The sequence below is a fragment of the Tinamus guttatus genome, unplaced genomic scaffold (genome assembly GCF_059628265.1).
Source record: "Tinamus guttatus ecotype Peru unplaced genomic scaffold, ASM5962826v1 Tinamus_guttatus_pri_ptg000710l, whole genome shotgun sequence".
In the NCBI taxonomy this organism is placed as follows: Eukaryota; Metazoa; Chordata; class Aves; order Tinamiformes; family Tinamidae; genus Tinamus; species Tinamus guttatus.
Window position 1 is genome coordinate 6,103,720 of NW_028289244.1, and position 18,318 is coordinate 6,122,037.

General features: G+C 58.5%; 1 protein-coding gene across 1 annotated transcript; it reads right to left on the reverse strand.

Moving 5' to 3' along the window:
- Positions 1-939: 939 nt before the first annotated feature.
- LOC104571243 (LON peptidase N-terminal domain and RING finger protein 3) lies at positions 940-14,574 on the reverse strand. Its single transcript, XM_088536949.1, has 13 exons — positions 14,461-14,574; positions 13,539-13,667; positions 11,822-11,978; positions 8,575-8,693; positions 7,392-7,535; positions 7,000-7,129; positions 6,367-6,457; positions 5,130-5,244; positions 4,411-4,532; positions 3,885-4,043; positions 2,765-2,927; positions 2,181-2,327; positions 940-1,110 (listed from the first exon to the last, which is right to left on the reverse strand). The coding sequence occupies exons 1-13, from the start codon at positions 14,572-14,574 to the stop codon at positions 940-942; spliced, it is 1,761 nt and encodes a 586-aa protein (XP_088393075.1).
- Between the last annotated feature and the right edge of the window lie 3,744 nt (positions 14,575-18,318).

Consider the following 18,318-nt stretch of genomic DNA (forward strand, 5'->3'; position numbering starts at 1 on the left):
TGCTGCTCGGATCCCCATTTCCTTTCCAGGAAACATTGGGCACAGAGCTGTGCGCACAAAGGAGCAGAATGTTTCCCCAAAACACTTCCAGGCCTAATTCTCCCACATGGCTGGTTCCTTCAACCCATCTCCCTGAGACCGGGTCAAAACCGCAGTCTGAGCCCAAGCAGGACCCACAGCTGCCATCTGCGTGGGGAGCAGGCACGAGCACCAAACCCATCCACCCCACAGCACTTGAAGATGAGGCTTCCTCAAGCCACACAGCCACAACATCCCCACGCAGCTCCGTACCCGGGTGCTCCCTGCCAGGCCGGCATGGAGCTAAACGGACCCGGAGGGAGAGATGTGCAGACCGGGATGCACTTGGCTCTAGAGCCACATTGCTTCACTGCAGCACCAAGGAGACTACAGGAAACAGAATTGGGAGATCCAGATTAATTTACCCTTCAGTTTAGTTTTGAGGACGATCAGGTCAGACTCATAAATGGAGGCTGAATCTTCAGCTCTGCAAAAGCTGGATAGACCTCTCCACATCCTGGCACAGCACCTCCAAAGCTTCTAAACACCCTCTTCCCCTGCTGTGCAGGGCAGGCTGCTTTACTACAAAGCTATGCTGCTCTTCAAACAGGAAGAGCCAAAGCCAAGGGGGTCCTGGCACTCATTTCTGCACCTTCCTTGGCACCAAAGTGGCTCATGGAGGGATTCTGGTTCCTGGGCCATAACCCGGTTTTGGCGGGTGCCTGTTGTGGGACTCGCCGGGTTCACCCTGGCCATGCAGCGTGTCCATGGCTCCCACGGCCAACACGGACGGAGCGGCGGCAGCCCCAGGGCAGCGGTGCCCAGCTCGCTGCTGAGGTCGCTCTGTGGGAACCCAACGGTGCTAAAACCACGGGAAAACATAAGGAGAGCGGCTGGGTGCCACCGTCCCTGCGGGCACCCTCAGGGCTGGCCGGGGGGGCCGGGCAGGGGCAGCAGCGCCGTGAGGACGCGCTGCAGCTGGGCCAGCCGGGCCCGCAGCGACGTCGTGGAGAAGAGCAGCAGCTGGTGGGATGGGTCGAGGGGCAGCACGGAGAGGAGCCACCAGCACCACGCGGGTCCATCAGCAGAACCCTAATGGGCAGAGAGAGGAAAGAGAAACACCCGCATCAGGCAAAGTCTTTGGGCAGCATCTCCGATAGGAAAAATGTGCTCCTGTCAGCGGGGAGGCTGCTGCGGCAAAGCCAGCTTTGGCTAAGGTATTCATTTGAATGGCCCTTTTGTCTGCTCAGGCTTGAAACTGCTGGATAAAGGAATTCAATTTCCAGACAAAAATACTCCAGGGAGCCTCCAGACACAGCAGCAATCAGGAAAGAGTCTACACCAGAGACACAGAAATATCTGGTGCCTTTGTTTGTCTTTAGACAACTCCCTTGCAAAGCACAGGGCAGGCTCTGCTCTGCAGCCCTGGCAGCACCTCGACCAGCCCAGACCCTGCGACGGGGCTCGGGCTCTGCCCAGGCTGGGGGCAAGGGGAGGCCCCCCAGGAGCTGCCCTGGCCGCGTGTTTGCCCCAGCGTCACTCAACTGCTCTAACAAGGGAAGCACAGGCCAGACTGGGCACAAGAGCTGGGCAAAGCTTTTGGAAAATGCTCCTGCAAAGTGTGAGCCAGTTTAAGAGGGAAAGAGTCTGCTCGGAGGAGCGAGACGGTCACTTTGCAGTTGTGAGCACTGCGTTGGCACGGCTGCTGCAGGACAGCTTGACCAGGGGACACACTGGGCACACGCGGGAAGAGCCTATCTGCAGTGGTCTGGGCAGGAAGCTCTTTCTTCAAAAGCAAACAACCTTTCAAAATGAATTTGACAAAGCAAGCGAATTGGATCCTGTCTGGCTAGCACCCCTTTTCAAGCCAGCAATGGCTTTCTCCAATAAAAAGATAAGAAAGGAGCCCACAGATTCATGGAGTTGGTTGTTTTTCTGGGTTTTCCCCACCACCATCCCCAAGTGGTTTCAAATCCAGGCAGCTCAGTTTTTACTTTGACATGAGGACTCAGGGAAAGTTTATAAAACTCAGTACGTGGTTTCCAAGAACAGTTTAAAAACACAGAAATGCTAAGCTGCTTAACAAACAAGCCCTAAAATACCTCTAAGTGCAGTAAACAGTAAAAAGTGAAACACGGGGTCTGCTTTTTCTCGTCTTTCACCTGGATGTCCTCCTCCTTCTCTGGCAGGGATCCGTGCTGCACCAAAGTGTGTCTAGAGGCACCATCTCCCTGCTCACAAAACCTCTGCGCCAAACGGTAGGTGCTCTCATGCAGGCGCTGCAGCTCCTCCAGCTCCTCCCCGTCCACCTGCGTGGAGGAAAGAGCAGAAAAGGGCTGCATGGGAGGAGGAAAACACCATGGAGAAGAGCCCACGAGGCAAACAGCCAATGCATTCCTGCTGCACCCACCTACAGCACCTCATCCGCTCTCCGGAGTGTTTGCTGAGACTGAGCAACACAGCACAAAGCAGGAGGAGGATTCACACACCACAACCTGGCTTCACTAGCCACAACCAGCAGCTCCCAGGGTTTTGCAGCCAAGATGACCTCCCCGTTCCACATCCAGCTTTGCACTCAACTCCTGTATGAGGAGGCCAGCAAAGCTGGCGAGACTGGAATCCATGCCTGGATTCAGCCAGGATTCAGTATGAAGGATGCCACGGGCAGAGACAGCCACCCTGTGCCCCAGAAGCATGTAGGATTGTCCCCCTGCAATGGAGATTTCTGCCCTGGTCCTTCCCTCACCTTCTTGTCCTCCAGATACTCAATATCGGCCGTGTCGTAGCCATCCCTGTGGCCCCGTCTCAGCACCCGGAACCGCCGCCTCCCTATCGCATCCACCAGGGATCTTCCATCTGCCAGAAACTCAATCTGCTGAATCTCCAGCATGCAGCCATAGTCAGCAAAGCTGGGGTAAGCGACGGAGAGAAAAGGAGGCGTGAGCAGGGGTGCCAGTGGTGGGAGAGCTGCTTTTTCCCATCACATCACCTCCACAAAGGAGCAGCCCCAGCAACAAGGGGGCTAGAAGGGAGCAGAGAGCAGCTCTGAGTTATCACTGGCAGCTAAGAGGAGAGGGAATAGAGGGGACACTGCCTGCACACACACACGGCTCCCTTGGATCTGCCCAATACCAACATCCTCATTGTGCCCTGACATCCAGAGGTCCTGAACCAACTACCCCTTGCTGAGACATCCTCCCAAAGTCTTATCTCACTAGAGAAGGACTGGATCACAGGGAGGATTTGTCCATGTAAAGATACATATTTGTCAGTTCTTGGGTTAGTAGCCTAGAGATGCAGCCCACCTGAGATCTGCAGGTTTCACTACAAATCCAAATGTTGCCACTTGGCATCAAACAAAAGCCCATTTAACCCAGTGTCCTGGTTTTTCACGATGAGCAGTTGGAGCTTGTTAAGGACAGAGTTTAAGATATAGGACAACTTTAAAGTGATCACTAACAGAAGCTGAAAGACACAGCCAGACAACCATGCAGGTCAGAGACTTCCCAGCTGCACCCTGCTCCTCCTCTTGGTACCGTCAGGATTGGAGAGACTTGCAGCTAACACCCCCTCTGAACTGGAGTCCTTCTAAAGGGAATGGGGTGACTTAGCACCTCTGAAAGGCACCAAGTGAGATGGGTGACTCCCAGCTGAGTCATCAGGAGCCCCACACAGAGCTGCAGGCTCAACTCCTGTCCCCACGGCCCAGTGTAGCTCCACACTATCCCTTACGTCAGTACCTCTGACATCTCACCAGCTATGCAGCTTTCTGCGTGCTCCTGGACAGAGAAGATGCTGGGACTGACCCAGAGGGGCAAACAAGCAGCACAGGAAGGGCAGGAGAGCTGCCTTGCCGCGGGACTCACCTCTTTCCATTCTCATAGACGCACATGCCAAACCTCCTGGTGCCGGTCTCCTGGCAGCGCCGCATCATGAGGCGGTAGCGGGGCTCGAAGACGTGCAGAGGGCATGAGACGCCCGGGAAGGACATGGTGCACACGAAGATGGGGATGTTCTTGGTCAGACTGCAGGAGAGGAGGAAGGACGTGAGACCTTCAAGAAGCATCTCCCACCGAGCGCCAGCTGGGACCCCGGCTGCCCTCCTGAAGCAGATCTGCAGGTACTGTGTCCCAAGAAGGGATATTCCAGCTCAGGCTGACACTAGAGCCTCTACTCAGATCACCAAGGACAGGCTCTGTCCCCAGGCCAGCCCCTCATTCCCACATGTCCCCCAGGCACATCTGGAGCCTCCCAGCAGGGCTGTGTCCCGCTCCTGGCGGCAGGACGGACGCAGCTGGAGCAGAACTGGGACACAGCGACACTCCATGGCACAGGCAGCCCCTGCCCTGCCTCCCTGCAGGAACACGGGCACCCGCGACCGTCCCGGCTTACTTGGAGAGCTCGGCCATCTCGGCCTGGTGCAGCGCGCTGCGCTCGGCCAGCTGCGCGGGGAAGGCGGCCAGCATGATCTCCTGCAGCAGCACCGTGGGCTTGTAACTGCCAGCCCTGAGGTACTGAGAGAAAGGAAGCCCAGAAAGAGGTTGTGTAAGAGCAGGAGGGGAGCCCCTGAGCCCCCGAGCTCCCAGTCACTCACTGTTATGGGAGCTGAGGGTAATTTTAGATCAGAATAGCAAAGATAAAAGTGACTGATGTGACACTCTGCAGCCATCTAGCAGGGCTAGAGGTCAGAACTACCACAGCTTCCAGGCGCAGGGAACTGCTCTGGTTTAGTCCTATGGCCCATCTAAGGCAAAGTCCTGTCTCAGCAATGCAGTCCTTGTATGACAACCTGATTTCCCTGACGGTCTCGTCTGAAGACCTTCTCATTAAAGGTTACACCACAATTCCATCCATTTCAATTTTTAAATATTAGTAGCATTAACTTTTTTCTTTCTTGGTCTTATTTACAGTCTCACTAATCCACTGGGGTATCCTGTGAAAATGAATCCCTTGGGCTTGATTACAAACTGTGTGGCCCTTCCCACAGGAGTGAAGCCGATGCCCCTGTGTCGGAGGAGCCTTGGGGCGCTCCAGGCCCAGCGCCCTGGTGCAGCCGGAGCCAGCGGAGCCCGGCTCTCCCTCGGGATCCATCGCGGCGGGCACGGCCTCACCTCCCTCAGGCTCTGCTTGCAGAGGGGGCAGTTGGGCCTGTGGTCCAGGCAGCGCTCCAGGCACTCCTTGCAGAACGTGTGACCACACGGCGTCGTGACGGGCTCGAAGAACAAGCTGCAAAACAACCCCAAAGTCAACAGATTGAAGGGAGCCTCCTTCAAGGAGGAGTAAGGCACCACAGAAAGCCATTTCATGCTGTGTTTTCCATGGTCAAGCAATACACAGTTGTGAAGTTTGCCTTCACTAAAGCTGCATAGCTAAACTTTGCTTATAGCTCCCATTAACCAAAAAGTTCCTAACGTGTTTATTTTTTAACCACGAGTCTGAGATCAGACTGCTGGACTCGCACAATGCTGTAAGCCACATCAAGTGTTTCCTTCTCCCCCAGCTCCAAGAGCAGAGCAGGCTGCAAGTCACTCAGGTTGCTCACAGGTGACTCCAGGACCAGGAGTGAAATGGGCTCAGAAAAGCTCTGCTTGGAGATGTTGAGACACGAGTGGGAGTCACCTACAGATGATGCAAATTGTTATTTCCTTCTTCATTTGCCTACTGAACCCAAATTCCTCCCGAGCCTGACATCTCCTTGCTCAGACGCAGCACGAAATCTCGGCTCACCTACCCCACACCAGATGCAGCTCTGGTCTGGCCCCTGCTCACAGGCAGCCATCCCCTCGTGCTGGGCCCACACAGCAGCCCTGCACCATCCTGCACGTAGGGCCGTGAAACTCCAACAGGAGGGTGTTTGCACAACTGCTCAGGGTGCTGCGACACGCTGGAGATCACCTCAACATGTCCCCTGGCCGTGTGCTCACTCACAGCACCCAGGCACGTGCTCTGCCCCCGTCTCCTCTCCCACCTCCTGCGTGCAGAACGTGGCTAATTCCCCTCTCTGGGGCTGCAACGGCTGTGTTAGCAGGCAGAGCCTTCCTGTTCTGGGCTGTGGCTACAAACAGCAACCACTGCTTAAGATCTCTGACCCCACTGAACATCCCCACCTCTGCACTGATGCTATGAGCAACACAGACATAGAAATTTGGGGTCCAAGGGAGTGGATATAAGTTCTTCCAAGTCTTAGAGGGGAAAGCCCGCTTCCATACCTTCCTCCTCACTTTTCTCTTATCCTTTAATCTGTGTTTGTGTGGTGCTGCTAGGGTGTGAAGAAAGCTCCAGGCAAGGAAACAAACCCTGGCAGGAGCCTGTTCTTCGTCCCGACAGCTCACCGTGTGGGAAGCTCACCGGATGCACAGGGAGCACTCCAGGTCGGATAGGCTCAGCAGGTCCCCCAGGTACAGCTGGTCATCTGCTGCTGCTGCCTCCTCGTCACTGTCTGCTGGGAGAAAGAGAAGGAAAAACACCACTCCCTGGGAGACGTGCTGAGGCTTTCCTCAGTGCCAAGACAAGCAGGAATGTTCTGGTATCCTGCCTCGCACAGCGTGCAGGATTCCACCCTGTTCCTCTCACCAGGACACACCAGGCTGGCAGGGCAGACTAGGGGACAAGACATGCTGGATGAGTGACTGTTGGCACCTCTGCTCAGGCACTGAGCCCCTGCAGGCTTTGGGCACAGCAATTCAAAGGAAGTCACCCTGTGACTCCACATATCCAAAGGAACAAATGGTATCTACTTTTTGCTAGAGGTTTTTAAAACAGGTCCAGAGATCCGGTATACTTTAAGCAGGTCAATAAAGGGATATCAGACCCCCTTGCCTCCATGTGTGACAAGCACGATGGTTTGAGCTGCCCCATCGTGCATTCCTGGGATCTCAGCTCACTTGTCTGGCACATCACAAACAAGATTTCAGCATCTAAATGCGTTTTAAACAGGAATTTCACCCAAGGTGAGATCCTGGTACCTCTAATGACACTTACCTGACAATGGCCTTTCCTGGCTCTCTGCATCTGAGTCTTGCTGTCTCTTCAATGGGGAAAGGTTGTGCATCAACTGCCCACCCCTAGGGACAGTGTCCCCTTTGCCATTCTCCATTGGTCCCTCCTGATCCTGGAAAATGCAAAGGAAAAAAAAAAAAAAAAAAAAGAAAGAAAAAAACAAGAGTCAAGCCTGATGCCCCTGCTCCCTCTGTGCTTCACCCAGCCCCGTCTACACAGCAGAGCCCGTGGTACCAGGAGCATTCCTGTGCATTATTATGGATTGACCTGTTGGTTATGCTGGATGCTCAAACAGGGAGACCCTGATCTGGGACGTCCCAAAGGGACAGTAAGTAGGTCCCATCGCTGCCTCAGAGCACTGCAGGATTCCTCACCTGAGCATGCTCTTGTGCAGGGGAGGATGCAGACCCAGTGCTCCATGCTTCTTCCCCTGCTCCGGTGCTGGATGTGCCCTCATGGGCAGCAGCTGGGAGCTCTCCAGGTGAGCTTGGACAAGGAGAATCATCCTGTGCAAGGATCTGCAAGGACAGGACACGGGTCAGTTGTGATACCTCGGAGAGGGGATCGGGAATGCACAGCCTGCAATATACAATCCTTCCCAAGTCCTAAACCAAACCTCTTATTCCCCACAGCCCACAAGGGCACAGTATGGGCATCTTGTTTCAAGATTAGCTGAGCCCTCCACCAAACCAGTGCCCAAGACAGACTAGGATAGATAGTGGCACGAGGCAGTGAAAAAGGCAGGTTTAATAGGCTGGAAATCATGTTCTCTGCCACCCAAAAGAACCAGAAAGGAACAAGCGATCAGGAGGCACCCAATCTTCCTCAATCCCCTGCCCCTGAGAGGTGGTGACAGTGATTTCAGTACTGGGTTCGGTGCTGGATCGAAACCAGACGCAGAGAAGACTCCAAGCCGCTACCAACAGCTTCTAGCTGGCTGTTTTGGTGCTGGTTGTCACCGACACTGTCTATAGGCCTGGACACTTGCCCACGTCACCAGCTAAACCCTGCAAGAACCACAGACTTGCAGACAGGAGGGCACTTTTCCCCATGTGAATTTGCCCGTGCACCAGTGCCAGCTGCATGGGGAACCGGCCCCCGCGCTCCTGGCCCTTCGGAGGCCAAGCTGGTCCCACGGGCCACACGAGGGCACGGAACAGCACACGACAGCTCGGAGCAGAGCTCGGCCTCGGCGCGGCCCTTCCCACCTTGTCCAGCTCGCTCCGAGCAGCGGGAAAAGCGGGACTCAGCGCAAGGCAGTGCTCAAACGCCAGCCGGGCCTCGGCTCTCCGTCCCAGCTCCAGAAGCACCTTCCCTTTCCTGAAGAAGCCCTGCAGAGCGAAACATGGGCTGACTACCAGACACAGGCAACACTCTTTTCCAGTATTTTTTTCAGTCCGAGGCTGGGTCAAAGTAGCCAAGCTGAGGCAGGGCTTTCTCCTAGCCTGGCCTAGGGACGCAGCTCGGGAAGCAGCACAGCAGCCCTTTCCCCAAGGCTTTTGCCCCCAAATCTCCTGTTGCCAGAGCAAGGAGCGGTACCCATGCCCCACTGCTCACCTCACCATCTCCAGGCTTCATCCTGCACACCACGTCCAGGTCCTCCAGCGCCTCGGGATACTGTCCCAGTGTCACACAGGCCTCTGCCTGGCGCAGCTGCAGGGAAGCATCATCTGCGACTGGAAACAGAAGTGTCATCACTTGTGCCACGAGTCCCCAGAGATCTACGCCCTGAGCTGCCACTGCTGGACCTGAGGAGACCTTGCCATGCTGGGACAACTGCTGCTGCAGCAGCCCTTAGGCTAAACAGCTCCTGAACAACTTTTCTGGCAGGACAGAGCCTTCTGCAAGGTGCTCATCTCCTCTAAACACCTATCTACAGATTTCTTTATTTCTCCCTCAGTATTCCCTATTGCCCTGGGAAATTCTCAGCCACAGGGTCCCACTGAGGCCTTGGGGCTGTTTCAGCGTCTACTTGTTTGCTCGTGACGGTGTCTGTGCTTACAGCCATCCTTTAGGGACACAGCTGCAGGGTGGATCACGTACATCCTCCCAATGGTGGCTGTTGCCATGGGAGGTTCTGCAATATGATTCACCCTGCAGAGCCACAATAACAAGTTACAAAACAGGCCAGCAGCTGTGGAGACCTGCAGCCACAACGCCTAGAGAGCTGCTGGACCCAGCAGTTTGCCAGCTCCATCCCGGGGCAGAGGGAAAGCCAGCGGAGCTACGAGGAGGACTCCAGGTCTGCCCCAGCACCCGCTGGGCTGACTGCTGGGAGGAAGGCAAAGCTGGTGGATCAACACGTCCCAGGGCAGGACCTGAGGGTGTTTCCAAGTACAAGAAAAGGTGGAGATTTCCCAAAACAGAGGTAGGGAATTCTGCACCCAGTTCTTGCTCATCCAGCTTGCAGGAGGCAAATTCTCACTGATCTCGGCTGGGATCTCCACAGAGCAGGGAAACACCTCCCATGGGTGCCGCTGGCCATGAAAACCTTCTTTCTCCCACTCACAGAAACCCCATTAGCACCTTCCTTTCCATCTGCACCACCAATGCAGTGTTTTGGGGGGCACACGGCAAGGGTGAGGCCAAGCTAATAGCCAAGCACTAACCAAATCAGCACCCTCAGCACCCATGCAACACAGATTACAGAAGCCAGGTGTGGTCACGCGTGTGGGTTTGAGCTGTGGGAGATGCACAGACTCACCCCGTTATATCACAGTTTGCTGTGGAGACGACCTATATCCACCACGCTGCTGCCTTTCCCAGCTACAGCAATGGGTCAATAACCCCATGTGGGGTCTCGCCCCACACTGAACGGGTTGCAGAGGGCTACAGATACCTGCTCCTGGGGTGGGGGAACGCAGAGATGACCCCAGTCCCGCGGGGAGAAGGGGACATCCCTGCAGGACAGCGCACATGGACACCTCGGCCTCGCACCAGGCAGCGCTCCCGAGACCATCAACGGAGCCAGGAGCTCGGGACACCGGCCGTATCCTCCTGAACCCAGGGCTGCAACACGGCTCGTTTCACCTTGCGAATACTCAGCCTCCAAGAACGAGGGAAACAGCACAGGCATCCTGATGGAAGCGTTAAACACTCCCCTCTCCTCAGGGCCAGGACAGCAGCCAGAAAACCCTCTTCTCCCCCTTCCCGAAGACCTGAGGCCACACTCGCACCGTTAGCAAGGAACAGCTTTGAACTGTGGCAAAGGGCTCTGCAGAGACGCCTTGCGCTGGGGTTGGCAGCTCAACTCTCGGCAAGAGGCAGCCCTGATACAGCCTTGCAGGAGACTGTCCCCCAGAGCTGCTCCTGTCACCGTGCCCAGGCTCCCACAGCCCCTCGGCCTCCCGCCGTGCCCTGCCGCGGTGCAGGGAGGCTCTGCCCGGCCATCGCCTCTCACTGCTCTGCAAACCGTGGCCACTCGGAGCTTATTTTCCCTTTTCACCTTAGGAGCTTAGGGCTCAGTTCAGAAAGGCTGGGAACTTACGACACTGCCCCCATGCCAGGGACCTAGAGACAAAACACTTCAGCGCTTAGTGACAGCTAGAGACGAGCAAGCAGGTACAAAGTCTAGGAGCTGGTTTTCTGCACGAACCAATGTGCAGGCGAGACACTTGCACTACCTGGCAATACAGCAAAGGATTTGGTGAAAATAAGATGTGTAAAATCAGGCTACAAGTTCTGCATTTCTCTTCTGCTGCAGCTACTCTGATCGATGATATCATTAGACATTAGGGACGTCAGCCAGCTGGCAGGCCTGGCAGCTGATGAGTGACTGATAGCGCTCTCCAGGCTCCTGGCACATTGTAAGTCCTCCTGTGTTACTCGTTACAGTGCACATTTTGTTTGATTAGAGGAAAAAAAAAAGAAAGAAAAAAAAACAGAGGATAAAAAGTTGACAATTTATTTTAGGCCTAGAGCCTCCTAATCAAGAAGAGTTTGTTCTTTGGGTAGGGCTGGCTGGGGGGTTCGTACAAAGCCAGAGGCAACAACCCCTGTGGCAGGACGGCTGAGCGGGACACCAAGCAGCCCACACGATCTCGTGAGGCAGCGCTGACCAATGTAAAGCACAAAGGGCAGCCCAGAAGAAGCTGTCAAGCCTGAAAGTGCTCTGCAGATCACAAGCTGGAAAATCACATCCCAAAAGCAGCAAGCACATGCCAGAGTTCAAGCAACGAATGTGTGCTCACTGGTGTATGAACCGCAGCTCTAATCCCCCTTTCCTCTTTGCCCTAACCTCGACTCCCCTGTCCTTTCAGTATTTGCAGAGGAGAAAGACTATGGAAAGAACTCAAAGAGCCTCGCTCTGCAGGAGCAGAAGCTGCTTTAAAGGAGCTATCAGGTGCTGTAGAAACGCACGGCTGGAAGGGACCTCTTGCTTCCTCCGCCCCGACTCCCTGCTGCTGCAGGGACTCTGTGCAGCCCCTTTTATTGAACCAGAACACTCCAAAAAGCCCCATGGCAGCCCCACATCAAAGCAGACCAAGCCCCCGGGCCCAGTCCTCACCCTGAAGGCCAGTATCTCATCCCAGAGGGGCTGGGAAGGCCCTTGCCCTGCAGCCTGGCCAGGGCTGTGCTCTCGCCACGCTCTGGGGGTTCAGGTGCATCTGCCCCGCTCTGGGAAAGCCCCAAGCGTGTCCCAGAACGGCAGCCCGGGTCCAGCCGGCCCAAGCCCTCCCGCTGGCCCTGAAGCACCCCCGGCCGCCCCCACGGGATCCCCGCGCCCTCGGTTCGGGCGCCGCCACCGCGCACGCGGCAGGCGGTGACCGGGGAGGCGGCCGGTCCCCCCGCGCCCCGCACTCACCCCCGCGGGCGGCGGCGCGGGCCAGCAGGCCGCAGAGCAGCACGTTGCGGCGCGCGGGGCCGCGCGGGAGCCGCGCGGGGCACAGCGGGCAGCGGGCGGGCGGCGCCGCGGCCGCGCACGGCCCGCACAGCGAGTGGCCGCAGCGCGCGGTCACCGGCTCGCGCAGCAGCCGCCGGCAGCGCGGGCAGCGCAGCACGGCCGGGGGCAGCCGCGGCGGCACCGGCGTCGTCATCCCCCGGCCCGGCCCGGCTCGGTTCGGTTCGGCTCGGCTCGGCTCGTTCCGCGGAACCGGCGCCCGCCGCGGCCCTCCTTTACATAAGCGGCGGCGGGGCCGCCATTGGCTGCGCCGCGCCCCGCCCGCCCCGGCCACGTTTCGTAACGGAGCCGCCGGTGCGGGGCTGCCCGGGGATGCGGGTGGGTTCGGAGCCCCACGGAGCGGGGCTGCCCGGGGATGCGGGTGGGTTCGGAGCCCCACGGAGCGGGAGGGATGTGGGGCGCCCTAGAGCAGCGGGGCCTGGGCAGTTCGGGGTGCCCCGGAGCGCTGGGGGGATGTGGGACACCCCGTGGGCCATGGGGGTATTTGGGCCACCCCGGAGCAGTGGGGGGTGTTGGGGCAGCCCTGGGCATGGGGTCCCAGGGGGATTGGGGTACTCTGGAGCAGGGCTGGGGCATTTCCAAGGCAGCTCGCGGTGTTTTGGGGGCAGCCTGGCGTGCCAGGGGGATCTAGGGGTCTGCAGGGCTGCAGTGGGGGCTCCGGGGCATGGGGTGATGGGGTGTTTTGGCTGCTTCCCTCCTCGGGACAGCGGTGAGGCCGAGAGGTCGGCAGTAAGTGTAGGTGCTGCGGGCAATGGCTGGAAACTGCTAAGTGTCCAGCCCGGGTCACACTTCATGTAGGGGGGATCCACATACCCCAAAGGCTGCTCCAGATGTAGATCCAGGGGCTACAGTCGCTGGTGGGAGCACTGCAGGACTATCCAGGACACTGTCCTGGGCAGGCGAGGATGGGACATTCTCCATGTTCCCCAGGTGCTTCAGGGCCAGATCAGTGTTCAGCCACCCTCCCGACGGGCAGTGACATCTCTCACCGAAGGAGTTCTCCCGTGGACATGTCTCAAATGTCCAGGGCTCATTTACACCAGCCCCAGGCCTCTCATGTTCTAGTTCGTGCCAGTGCTAGAACCAGGTCAGCCGAGGAAACACAAAGCTGTGGGTTGAGAGAGGACCTGACCTGTGGGTGCCCAGGGTTCGTGTGAGCACGAAGGACCCTCCCCAGGGCCAGCAGCGTGCAGGTCCCACAGGCGCAGGAGCCACCAGGGAGTCCTCCCCAGTCTGTTAGCCCAGGTTCCCTCCCAGCCGTGGTGGAGACGGGCTGTGGGACACCCCGAGGGTTCCAGAGGAACAAAGTTCTGGCCCCTGGGCCATGCAGCGAGGCTGCTCTTAGTTAACCTGGCTTTGCAGTGACACATGACGAGCGCTCCGTAACCTGGCTGCGTGGCACAGCAACCCGTGCCGCAGGGGGGTGATGTGGGGTGAGGAGAGCAACGTCCTGCATGGGCCCAGCCAGGTCCTCCCGGGGATCCTGGGCTGCTCCCGCGGGACGTGCCCGGTGCTGTCCCTCCTGCTCCATGGGGAATCCTCCCCGCGCGTCCGGCGAGGCCCTGCTGCTGCCTTTGCATAACGCGGTTAAAAATCAGTCAGCCACAACGTGCAGACCCACTGGAAACCCGGCCGCGTTGCCGCCAGTGCAAGAACAATTTGTTTTCTTCATTCCACAGAGAGCGGAGCTATTTGTGAACGGCAAGCGCTTTTGCTTGTCGATGATGCGTTTGTGCTGACCCAGCATATACTGGGGGGAGAAAAAACAACAACAAAAAAGAAAGCTTTAAATGCTTAATGCTAAACATTTGGCTGGCCACAGGAGGACTTTGTGTTTTGCATAATGCAGAACAGATTGCGTTGACTTTAGCTACTATGTGCAGAGTGCGATGGATTTTTTTTTCTATTACGTTGAAGGTGGGAAGCAGCCCAGGGTCAGTGTGGGGTGGGGAATTCCAGGTGTCATTCCGAGAGCAATCGGCTCCTCCCGTGTCTCTCATCCACACAGGCCGGTTGTGCCTGGGCTCTTGCTCAGCCTTGTTGAAGTGGTCCAGGGTGTTCACAGCACAACTTGCTGTAGGAATCAGCGATATCATCTCAGAGATTAATTTGACGTCTTTTAGTAACTCTCTGCTGTCTGTTGGCATTCGTTGGACACCCTGGGGATTAGGAGTGACACAGAGGTGAGAGCACCTACGTGTGGGCACTGCCTCCTCCATGCAGATGTGAGTGCCCTGTGTGCGTGTCGGGATATCTTCAAAGGCACCACAGCGCTTGCTAGATGCTGGGAATGTTGGGTATCTATATTTCTCTATATTTCTATATCATATTTCTCCATACAAATATATATATATATGTCAATAACGTATCAATATTATATTACTGAAATAACCTTCAACCACTAAGTTTCTCCGTTTGCCACATATAGTTCAAAGCCAGCAGCAATAGCAAACAGAAAGGGGTGCCGTAGGACACGTTTTGTCTGCAATCCCAGCTTGTCTTTCGCGGTAAGCACCGTCTGCCTCGGAGGGGTCGGGTCTCACAGCTGCCCCGGGCCGTCTCCGCGGCAGACGCGGGCACGGTGCCCCCTGCTCCTCCGTGTCCATTTCCCGAGGTCTGAGCTGTGCTGACGAGGCGCCGGCCAGCGGCAACCACATCGATTACGTGGTCTCGTTTCTGAGGCCTGAAACTCAGCTGGCCGGGAGCTCACAGAGACCCCGACTCTCTCTTGGAGGTGGATCAGAGGGTAAGGAGGGTTAGGGAATTAGAACTTTAATATTTTACTTCAAAGAAAACCTTAATATTTTCCTTTCTGAGTCATGCAGGCTTTGCTGGAGGCAACCTCATTCCTGGAGAAATGAGTTGACTCTCACATGGATTGGTCGGGCACAGAGCTGCAGTGCAATGCTCATGTAACTGTGCTCGTGCCTGAAGTCCTGGAAACCGGAGAGATGAGAGGGGAGAACCCAGATCCATGTCTGGTTCGTTTTGCTCTCTGGAGCCAAACACTTGGCTAGGAGGTTGGCAGAACGTCTGTCAGTCTGGGGAGCAGGTCCCACACAAAATGCTTGGAGATCTCCTTCTCTGTGGGTGTCCGTGCAGGAGCCACAGACCCCAGCAGTTGGGGACGGCAGAGCCACGGGGCCCCGCTCTCCCAGGAGACGACTCCACTTCCACGTTGCGCTAAGCTCTATCGCTTCCAAAGGATTTGGTGTTGGCCTCGATAACACGAGGGCCGTGTCCTTGTGGGGTCACATCATCCAGTCCCTCTGAATTTTCAGATTTTTGGAACGAGAATTGCAGAGGATGCGGTGTAGAGAAGAGAGTATCTGTGTGCTCTTCAGGGAGCAAAACGAGAAGCAGAGGTTTGACCTCACAAAACACCATTTGGTCGCAGGATGCACATTCTGTTTTGGTTTTGCTTTTCTTATTATTTAGCTCGTAAAGAGAAAAGTTGTCTAATAGGAAACCTCTGCCTGGTGCTCTGTGGTGACTGGCAGGTCATAAGCAGGGCTGCAGGAATCGGCTTTTAGGACAGTCAGGATTCCTAACTATTTCCACTTTCTAGTGGAATGAAGGAAAAAAAAAGAAACATTTTAAAATTTCCATGAAGAAAGTCGCTTGGGAACAAGGAAAGATTTTATGACAGTTTATGCTATAAAACACCAGGGTTTACTGAATGCAGCCCTGGTACAAGATAAACAATTTCATATCCAAATAAAGAGTCAGCCTTTTAGTTCCAAAACCGTCAGCATTTACATAAAATAGCCGTGCTCGGGGCATCCCCGCGCGCCGCGCTGGGCCCGCGGAGCGGCTCCTCCGGCAGCTCCCGAGCCCGGCACCGCGCGGGCCCTGCAGCCACCCCGGGGCGGCGCGAGCCCCCCTGCTGCCGGGGGCCGCGCGAGGCGCTTATGTAAAGCGGAGTAAACGCGGATAAACAAGACTTGAGTAACTCGGCGGCTGCCGGCTTCTCCTGCCGGCCTTTCCCTGCTCCACCCCGGCGCCTGCTTTACGCAACGGGCCCTCCCGCCGGACCAGCCGCGCTCGGAGCTTGGCGGTGCCTCCAGCAAGGCCAGCGCCCCCGTGGAGCTGCCCGTCCTACCGGGCGCCCGGCCCCACGGGAGGCTGCCCGGCCCCACGGGAGGTGCCCGGCCCCACGGGAGGTGCCTGGCCCCACGGGAGGCTGCCCGGCCCCACAGGAGGGTGCCCGGCCCCACGGGAGGGTGCCCGGCCCCACAGGAGGTGCCCGGCCCCACAGGAGGGTGCCTGGCCCCACGGGAGGTGCCCGGCCCCACAGGAGGGTGCCCGGCCCCACAGGAGGGTGCCTGGCCCCACGGGAGGTGCCCGGCCCCACAGGAGGTGCCCGGCCCCACGGGAGGCTGCCCGGCCCCACGGGAGGTGCCCGGCCCCACGGGAGGTGCCTGGCCCCACGGGAAGCTGCCCAGCCCCACAGGAGGTGCCCGGCCCCACGGGAAGCTGCCCAGCCCCACAGGAGGGGCCCGGCCCCACAGGAGGTGCCCGGCCCCACGGGAGGCTGCCCGGCCCCACAGGAGGTGCCCGGCCCCACGGGAGGTGCCCGGCCCCACGGGAGGGTGCCCGGCCCCACGGGAGGTGCCCGGCCCCACAGGAGGCTGCCCGGCCCCACGGGAGGGTGCCCGGCCCCACAGGAGGGTGCCTGGCCCCACGGGAGGCTGCCCGGCCCCACGGGAGGGTGCCCGGCCCCACGGGAGGTGCCCGGCCCCACAGGAGGGTGCCTGGCCCCACGGGAGGTGCCCGGCCCCACAGGAGGGTGCCCGGCCCCACAGGAGGGTGCCCGGCCCCACGGGAGGTGCCCGGCCCCACAGGAGGGTGCCCGGCCCCACGGGAGGGTGCCCGGCCCCACGGGAGGTGCCCGGCCCCACAGGAGGCTGCCCGGCCCCACGGGAGGGTGCCCGGCCCCACAGGAGGGTGCCTGGCCCCACGGGAGGCTGCCCGGCCCCACGGGAGGGTGCCCGGCCCCACGGGAGGTGCCCGGCCCCACGGGAGGGTGCCTGGCCCCATGGGAGGTGCCCGGCCCCCCACAGCGCCCTGCAGAGCCCAGCATCCCCTGCAGCCCAGGGAGTTGCTCCTTTCCTCCTCCTTTCTGACACGAGAAAGTGAACCCCTCCATCCCCAGCGCCAACGCTTGGCTGCTGGCTAACCCCAGGGCTAATTTTGCTGTTGAGGCTGATGCCACAGGGTCTGGCTGCCCGTGGCTGTTTGCATGGAGCCCGGCAGGGTGTCCCGCGGCAGCGCCGCGGGTGCCCGTAGCAAACAGCACGTCTGCCCCGGCTCCGGGACACCCGGGTGCTGCGGCCAGCGCAGCCCGTGGCCCGCGTGGCTGCTGCGCGGGGCAGCACCCAACCTTGGCTCCTTCACCCGACCCGGGGCAGGACCTGCAGCGGAGCAGCCCGGGTGCAGCGCAGCACAGCTGAGCATCTGCAGGCACGTCCAGAAAACAGGCCCTGCCACAGCACCCGTAAAAATTCCGACCTTTAGCTTAGAAAGCAAAGGCAGGGCCTCCCCTTTTGGGCATTCCCACAGCTTTCTGTCCTGCAGGAGCCTGGCCCAACACGGCCCAGGATCACGTTTGGAAGGAGGCTGTGCCTTGTGCAAGAGCCCCGTGCGCTGGCACCGCTGGGGACGGCGCTGCACGCGGGTCACGAAGGCGCCCTGATCACCTGGCCCCATCCCCGCGCTGCAGCCAAACCCGTGCCGGACCGATTCAGCGCTGGGGGTTGCTCCTCTCCCTGCCGTCGTGTTTGCCCTTTGATCTCCACGCTGGATATCTGGGACAACGCTCCTCAGCATCGCTCCTGCGCTGCTGGGATTACACAAGAGCCGCGTTTGCTCCATGAAAACAAGATCGGCAGACACATTCTGAGGTTTCGAGTAAAATCCTCCGCGTTGCTGCCTTTTAAAGCTTGTCTGAAATCCGTGCTAATAACAAAGCTCAGCCTTCCTGCTTCGCTCAGCAAAACACTCTTAAAAACACCCGGACTCCTTCCAAAGCCACAAGCAAGGCAGCAGCGCAGCGAGGAGCCCCCCTTGCTGCAGTTCGTCGGGTTGCAGTTGTGGCCGTGCGGTCCGGGTCGGACCCCGGTTCGGGTCCGGCTCGTGCTGCTGCCAGGGCCCCCGCGACCCCCCGGCACCCCGCGCGGTGGTTCCCGGTGCGGGCAGTGCCCGGCCCGGCCCGGCCCGGCCCGGCCCGGCTCGGCGCCCCTCACCGCCGCCGCGGGGCCGCCAGATGGCGGTGGCTGCTCACTTTTCCCATTTTGCCCATTTTTCCCCGCTTTTCCCGGCTGCAGACCCAAGAGCAGCCCGGGCTGTGCAGAGTAGCAATTTTCCTCCCCAGAAAACGCTTTCTTGGCAGGTTTGGATAA